The sequence below is a fragment of the Halyomorpha halys genome, unplaced genomic scaffold (assembly GCF_000696795.3).
Source record: "Halyomorpha halys isolate HHAL.00 unplaced genomic scaffold, Hhal_1.1 Scaffold107.1, whole genome shotgun sequence".
Taxonomy (NCBI): Eukaryota; Metazoa; Arthropoda; class Insecta; order Hemiptera; family Pentatomidae; genus Halyomorpha; species Halyomorpha halys.
In genome coordinates this window covers 604,040-612,248 of record NW_027112128.1, presented here as the reverse complement: position 1 = coordinate 612,248, position 8,209 = coordinate 604,040, and the positions used below count along the sequence as shown (strand labels likewise).

Sequence of the window (8,209 nt, the reverse complement as noted above, 5' to 3'; positions counted from 1 at the left end):
TTACCCCCTTAGATATAAATTGAAACACTTTTTTTTATTTTTATATTTTTGTAATACCTGCAAAGAATAGTTTTCAAGATTGGATTAATATGTGGGTATTTAATAATAAATGAGTTGCTTCTTTTTTACAAATAATGAAAAAGAAATAGTATATTTCACAAACATAACATTTAAGTCCAAATACTAGTGATATCTACCTTAAAAAAATAAATAAACATAATCTATCAGTTTATTTTTATAAACAATAAAAAAAAGCCTAATGAAGGCTATCACATCAAGAGATCATGGTTTTGCATATATGTCCTTCTATATTACCATTATAGTAATAACTAAAAATAAAAATATGGAGTTTGATAAGTCACTTTACAATATCAGCTAGAATCCACCCAACATTTAAGTAGTTAACCAAAGCTTAAACAATATTTCTTGTTTTAAAAAACTGCTTAAAACTCACCTATTTGTGATCTATTATTTTTATACTTCATTTTAGTGATTATTTAAATATTTTATAATATCAACTAATCAGAGCAATTATATCATCTTCAATGCCAGATATTAATTCCTGATATGGCAATTTAACCAATCTTTCTGTTTCTTTAGAAATCAAATCATCATCCTTAGTCTTCTTCTTAGAAGATGCTGTATGAATTCTTAATAAGGAATTGCGCAAGTTAACATTTTCCATGAGTAAAAGTTGAATGTTGTTTTGTAAATTTGATATACATTTATTTGTCAATTTCTTATCTTTAATGGGCACAATACTTTGAACACCCGTAATAGATTTTTCAGGGATTTTATGGCTACTAGGGCCTAATAATTTAAACAGTTTTATTTTCAACTGTTCTATAAGGCAGTTTTGTCTCCGAATGTCATGTTCGAATTGAAGTTCCTGTTTACTTAATTGACCCTGAAGTGAATTTACCTGCTTTTTCATTTCTCTGATTTCTAAAGTCAACTTATCATTCTCAGATTTAATTTTTCCTAACGATTCTGAAAAAAATGAGCATTGTTTCTTTTCATTTTCCAGCAGTAAAATAGTTTTGTTGTTACTGTCCTCCAGCACATTAATTCTTGCTTTCTGGTTTAAAATAATTTCATTCTGCTCATTAATTCTTAAAGCTTGTCTTTTCTTGTTACAAACAAGACTCCAGGCAACATTCAACAAATAAACCATAATCTTGGTTTGATCTTCTTCATATTCAATAACCGGTACACTAATAAGCTCTAACTCACTCACTAAAATATTAAAGCAAGATGGAATATTTGAATCAATACAAAAATTTGGGTCATACATTCCAAAGTAGGGAAAATGTTGCTGATTTAACTAAATAGAGAAAAAAAAAATACCCAAGAATTTCTACAATACAATTTCTACGATACAATTTTCTCACCTCAAACCAATAAAATAACATTATTTATCACCACTATTAATATGTAATCTTTAAAACTTAATATTTTTTAAACTTAGTGACTATCATTGAAACTATTCAAAAATAAACAAGAAATGTTTAGGTCTTCTTCATGGGGATCGTTCGGTCTGGGTTCATTCAGAAGTTTTCATATTTGTGTGTAGAAACATAAAGAAATAGAAAATCTCTATTCAACATAATAAATATTTTTTTCATGATGTGTTAAACTATGGATCAAAAATACCAGAAAATAAATTAATAACGTATACAAATATGTGTGATTTACTCATTCTCACCTCAGGTAACTACTTGGGTAAAGTTAAATGTTAAGTGGGTAAAATAATTATTCCTACGCTTGGTTTTTAATAGAAAAAGTAAGTTTAGAAATTTCTTGTACCTAAATTAACTGATTAATTAAAAACTTTTTAACCGGCAGTACGTTAGTCACGTAAAATTGTGCAAAAATCCTAGTTTGATCCCAAAATGAACTACCGTGGCCTAACTAGCTCATAGTATCATAAAAAGGTGAAAATATACTTCTTAAAATATTAGAAATTAGATCCATGAAGCTGGCTATAAAGTAGCATTTTGCGAAGTACGCGTACCCTATGATGCAATCCTAAATCGTAACGTTACTCTCACGGAAGGGACGTGACGGGCGTGTGGGTTGGGGCGCAAGTCCCAGTGCCCTCGGTTTGGAACGTTGCTAGTACGATTCCCACTTAGGTGAGTTAACATTCATTTTTTGGAGATCCCGAAAAGTGAATCTTGACACTCCCACCTTGGTTCGTACGCGGCGGCAACTCAGTTAGCCCTTAGGGATTGGCAAAAAGGACCAGGAGACCACTGGCCTTTGGCCTTTGGCTGCTTGATTACTTTGGTTCAACCAGTAATTTTAATTTCGGACTATTATTTCAGTTTCAGTGGTTCATAAAGTAGTTAAAATTACTAACCGACATTCCGATTTCTGCAGATTCAAATTACAGTAATAAGATAGTAATTGTAATTGTTAGTACTTTTTGGTGGTTTTGAATTGAAACTTCTTAACTGACGTTCTACAATCCTTGAAAAAAAAAATAATACGAGATTAAATTGATCTAATGACGCGAGGGAACGCTCGAGATGGAACGGGAGTGAATGGAGACAACGCTCGTAATGTTTGCATTTAGACTAAAACATCTCGAAAACTATAAATCGTAGCTGCTTACTATAAGTGAGGGAAATGCTCAGCACTTCATCCTCTATGTAAGGACCCATAATTCAAAATTGTACCTTGATGATACACCGAGATAGAGAGGAGAAAAGTGGAAAGGATAGTGCTAGAAATGAAATGATAGCGAGTTTTTGAACATTTGAATTGAAATATCTTTAAAAAAAAAAAAGCTGCCTACTATTGGAGAAATGTTCAGCATTTCATTCTCTTTGTAGTAAGCTGTATTTCAAAGTAGTATATTGCTGCTACACGTTGTTAGAGAGGCGAAAAGCGTAAAAGATAGCCCCAAAAACCATATTGTTAGGGGGCAAATAATTAAAACATATTGATATGATTCAATCAAATGTTAAAATATCTTATTTTAGTTATCACAAGCAAATCAAAATATCTTAAATAAGAAAATAAAATAAGTAAGAATGTTATTACATTTTTGTAAAATTAATATCATTATTAATAAAATTTTAATATATTATTTCATTTTCAGGAGTTTCACTTCTGTTGGCTAGTCCCAAGACTGCCATATTTATAATTTTATCTGACCACTTTCCTCACTTTGTTTTTTGTATGTGAAAAGGGTATTATATATTAGATAAAATGATGACAAGTTGATGACAACTATGAAGTCATAAAAAAACTAACAATTTGTTTTGACGCCAATTGTTAACGAACAACAAATTTATTTCAATGATAAATTTACAAATTGGTTGTTAATTAGGTTGTATGATTACCTAATTTTCTTCATTTGTTAAAATTAATGGGGAATAATTTTTTTAAATTACAATTATCAGCTAACTTTATTACAATAACTTGTTAAACATATTTTTTTCCAAAAACCAAGTGTAGAAATAATTATTTTACCCTCTGTAGTGTAGGGAGTGAGTAGGACAGTAGTTGGGGAACAGTGTTATAGAAAATTTGTTTTATTGTTTGATTTTCTATTAAAATTGTTTATTTTTAACCTGAAAAATTTGTAATTTGTAATTTAATAAAATATTAAAAGAAAAAAATGGATTAAATAGTAATTTGAAAAATGTATTTTAGAGGAGTGCCCATAAAATATGTTGCCACCATAATTTTACTTGTATGAACTCCTATTGTTTACTATCCAAGAAAGACCACTCATAATATTTGTCTTTATTTATTCTTCATTTCTTTTATGGTTTTATCTTTGATTAGCTCTGATGAAGGGATACAATTAAGATCACAATATAGGCACAGATTAAATTAATGTAATGCCGACTATTTGTTAGTTTTTATTTATCCCCTCCTCCTCTCTCTCCAAACAACATCTATGGTCAGTGATATCAGTGTCAAGGTCTGTAGAGTATAAAACCATATATCATTATAAAATAATGAAAATAAATGATTAAGAAAGAGAATAAATTAATTAGTTATGCTTTCGTCCATAAATTAAATGAATGATATCGTTTTCCTTGCATTTAAGTTCTCATATATAATAAAATTATTTTATTTAACCAATGTTGTAAAGAAGTTATTAAACATATACCCCATACTTTAGAATAAAAAAGAAATAATATCATATGAGGACACTAGGAGACACTGGAAGTGGTTATTAACTCAATTAAAGTTTATTATGTATATTTAAACATCTATTTTATTATGAAAAATATATAACAGTTGCTTCTATACATCTTGACATCATTTCTAAAGGTGTATACAGGATTGGTTCTTACATCATTGTAAGTCTAAAACATCCTAATTCAGCAAGTATCAAGAAGCAGTGAACTACTTTTTTAAAAATACAACATTAAATTTACTGTACATTGAATGGTGAGAGATAAAACTTCACACTTTTGAGTCTGATTAGCTTGCCAAAGATTTAGTTTTTACTTTAATCCTAAATACTTTGGTGACAAAACAATAGATGTTTTTATGTACACCTACTAGTACAATTATTTCAACATTAGACATATATTTCACACACAGAAAATGTTGTAAACAGTTCGTACATAGATCTACAAAACTTTCAAAACATTTATCTCAATCATCATGAAACTTCAAATGTCAAAGGGAGACGTCACAATCAAAATATGGTAATAAATACAAGGACAAAAAAAAAATATATATATGTTTGTGGAAAATTTCTTCTGAAATTGGCACCACCCTTGAATATCTCTATATCAAATTTATTCGTTAAATTTAGAAAAAAAAATGGCATAAATAAATACTTCATTGAGGTCTGATTTTATTTATTTTTTCTAAAAAAAAAAAAAATTAAAAGTCCTTCAGGGTTTGAATGAATCTTCAGCATATTATAATGAAGGTATTTTTATAATTTGGTTCATGAGTAGCTCAATAGGTATGCTGCTAAACATTTATCCAATTTGATCCAGTGCTATTATTTGTCAATAGAGTAAGACAAGAAGTTGGTTGCGGGACAAAAAATACCTTTGGTTGGCATTAAAATAATATATACTATAAGTTGGTGATATGAGATGAGCAATCACGGACATCATAATATATTTTATCATCATATATTTTAACTATTTTACCAATATTGATAATTCAATATCAGATTCCTAAAGCATGTTTGGTTGTAAGAAAACATTTTAACCTATTCATAGTGTGACAAAACAGAAACAAAAGTTCACAGAAAAATAAATTAAGTGGTAAAATAAAATAAACTGTTATGTAGAATTAACTTTAACAACGGGATTTTATTATGAAAATATATGAACTATTTTATATTAATAATGATCAATTTAAAGATAGATTTAAGCAATAATTTTAACTCTTATGAAATAAAATGAAGAAAAATGTAGCACTTGTACATTAGTATTCTGTATGCTTCTTACTTATTATTAAAATTAACATCCAATGTTTTACGGATAAGAACAACAACAAAAAAAATATAAAAACTACATTTGATATTTGTTAAAAGAAAAATTTACTTTTTTTACTCTTTCATAGTTTTTAAATTGTTAAAAAAAATGTTATTAAAAATTTAAATAGGTAAAATTTTAAATATTTGTTGATTTACAATCAATAAATAATGAAGCAGATGGTTGCTCATACATCTTCATGGTTTAATCATTAGATCCGTTTGGAATTTTCAATCACAAAGCAAAGTTGTGAGTATGATTTTCTTATCAAAATAATGGTCATGTATCAAAAATCCATATAATTGGAACTGATAGCTGTTTGCAGTATCATAAATGATAAAACTGTAAAAAGCTTGCCTTATTATAATTTTTTTTAAAATATATGATATTTTGTCTTTTATGCTGTAGCAAGAAAATTTCACTCAAATTATTTTTCATATTTATTAATAACAATTGGCAGTATCAATACAGTTGGCAAAAATAAAAATTATTTTATGCAGATTTATGTAATTTGAATAATTTAATTAAAAGGAAAAATGTATTCATGTTTAAATCATAATGATGTTATGTGATATCTGCATATGTATTTTTATAATTACAGGTGTATATTTTCACTTGTTTAATTATTTGTTAAGAGTTGGGTATTATTTTTTATCATCAATTAAGAATAATTTTCAAGGTTCTTCTCAGGGTTGGCATATCAGTTATTCCTTGGTTTTCCCCCAACAGAAAGATAATTATATTCCACTCTCCCTCCTCCATGGAAAAAAAATAACAGACTATCAGATAGTTAAGTGTAGTTCTAATGTGCAGTTTGAATATAATAAATTTGAAGTATTCATGATTGAATGAGTGCTTTAAATGATCAATAAGTCACAACATACTAGTATACAAAGCTCATATCATTAAACAACAATTTACCACAGCTATGACGAAAAGACTCGACTCTTACGATTCTGAGTCCAGAAAATGGTTAAATTAAAGTTTTAACAAACTAAGAATATATCCTTATGCGCTTATGCTACTTTACTAATGCATTAAGATGACCATTTAGAAAAGTAGCATACCATTTACACTATATATCCTACAAACTAACATGTAGCAAAAAATATTTTACAAATATCACATATTTTCAAAAAAGTGAACCTACTGACAAGAATAAAAAGTATAATCGGTCACTGGAATAAAGCCAATTATAAAATCTCCATTGGGCATAACCATACACTTTTATTTACATTGACAACATTTAATTTTAGTACACTAGTAGATGGAAGTGATATTCAGTATTTTTTTTTAATATGTACACAGATAGACAGGTGATATAGAATTACTCAATTGCTATGATTATTTGCTAAAATTTTTGATCCACTTATTTTGGTTTAGTGAATTATAAGTTCTTGAAAGACTTGATTTTTTTTTTCCACTACGCTAAAATAAATGATTATCCCAAATGATGTACGGTATTTCAGCTTCTCCTCACATTTAAACTGCAAATATTTCTTTTTGTAAACTATTTTCAACATTATTTAGAGAAAAATACAAAAGCTCAAGTAAAGTAATTAAAATAAATAAATATGTTACTGAAAATTACATCCATAGAAACAATAATTGTAATTATTAATTAATACAGAAATATTTGGAAAAAAAATCCATGTTATAACAAAGGTTCTAAATTTAAAACTTGGAAATACTACATTTTTATTGATTTTGTGAACAATAGTTTATGAGTGAAATTTATTTTTTTGAGAAGTGAGATATTTACTTATTATATGATTTAAGATGAGTTTGAAAATAAGCTTCATTTTTATGATTGCCCCAATTTTTTTTAATTTTATTAAAAATAAATTATGTTATAATATTGTTCAGTTGTTCACAAATTCAACATTACAAAAATTAATAACATCTAAAAAGAAGTAATGAAATAAAATTTTAACCTTCCTGTGACTACTTATGTTAATGCTAAACAAAGTACCTATAGAAGATCTGATTTATATATCATTTATTTTTCTTTTAAACAGTTAAAATATTTAATATGATTCAAATTACAAAATCTTTTACTGTGCAAGCTGCAAAGAATCATACCTATTGTATGTGAGTATTGAAGGTACTTTACAAAATGTACACATTAGTATAATTTTCTTATAATTATAAATTTTATTTATAGAAACTATACAATAATATAAAATCTTAAATTTGTATTTAAAATTATGAGACATTACCTTTAACCTCCCCTCATTATACAAAATACTTAAACCATATTGGCATGTGCTGTCAGTTACAAAATTTTGAAGAAATTCTAACCAATTGTCAGACATTTCTTTGGTAAGCATTGTGAGCAATTACTAGGTGTTCTCTTCCATTGGTTTCCTCTGCAAAACCTTTGTAACAGTTAAATAGTTTTATTTGCAAAAGTTTCCTTGTATTGATTATTTTTATTATTAAATAATATAAAGTAAAATAACTTCAAAATTTACTCTTTGCATTTACTCTTAACATTAGCCATGGAATTGAGGATTATTTTAATAAAAATTCATTTTTTTTATCTAATTTAGAATTACATTATCCTGACCCTCAGTATATTTGACTGGAGATTACTGATGAAAATTTCACAGATAATAAATCAATAGAACTGAAAGAGAAAAAACAAAATTATAAGTTTGTGAAAATCATATTTATTTAGTCAATTTCAATCCCCAAATATAAGACCATCTCTAAACATTTTATAAATATTTTCGTTTTTGATA

The 8,209-nt window shown here is 27.1% G+C and overlaps 1 protein-coding gene across 1 annotated transcript; it reads right to left on the bottom strand.

Moving 5' to 3' along the window:
* Positions 1–514: 514 nt before the first annotated feature.
* Positions 515–1,294, bottom strand: LOC136796431 (afadin- and alpha-actinin-binding protein-like). The gene has a single exon (XM_067050164.1). The coding sequence runs from the start codon at positions 1,292–1,294 to the stop codon at positions 515–517; it is 780 nt and encodes a 259-aa protein (XP_066906265.1).
* Positions 1,295–8,209: the final 6,915 nt, after the last annotated feature.

What these genes read in the sequence shown, in the direction of transcription:
- LOC136796431 (XM_067050164.1), bottom strand. Translation starts at nt 1,294, where the DNA reads ATGTATGACCCAAATTTTTGTATTGATTCAAATATTCCATCTTGCTTT.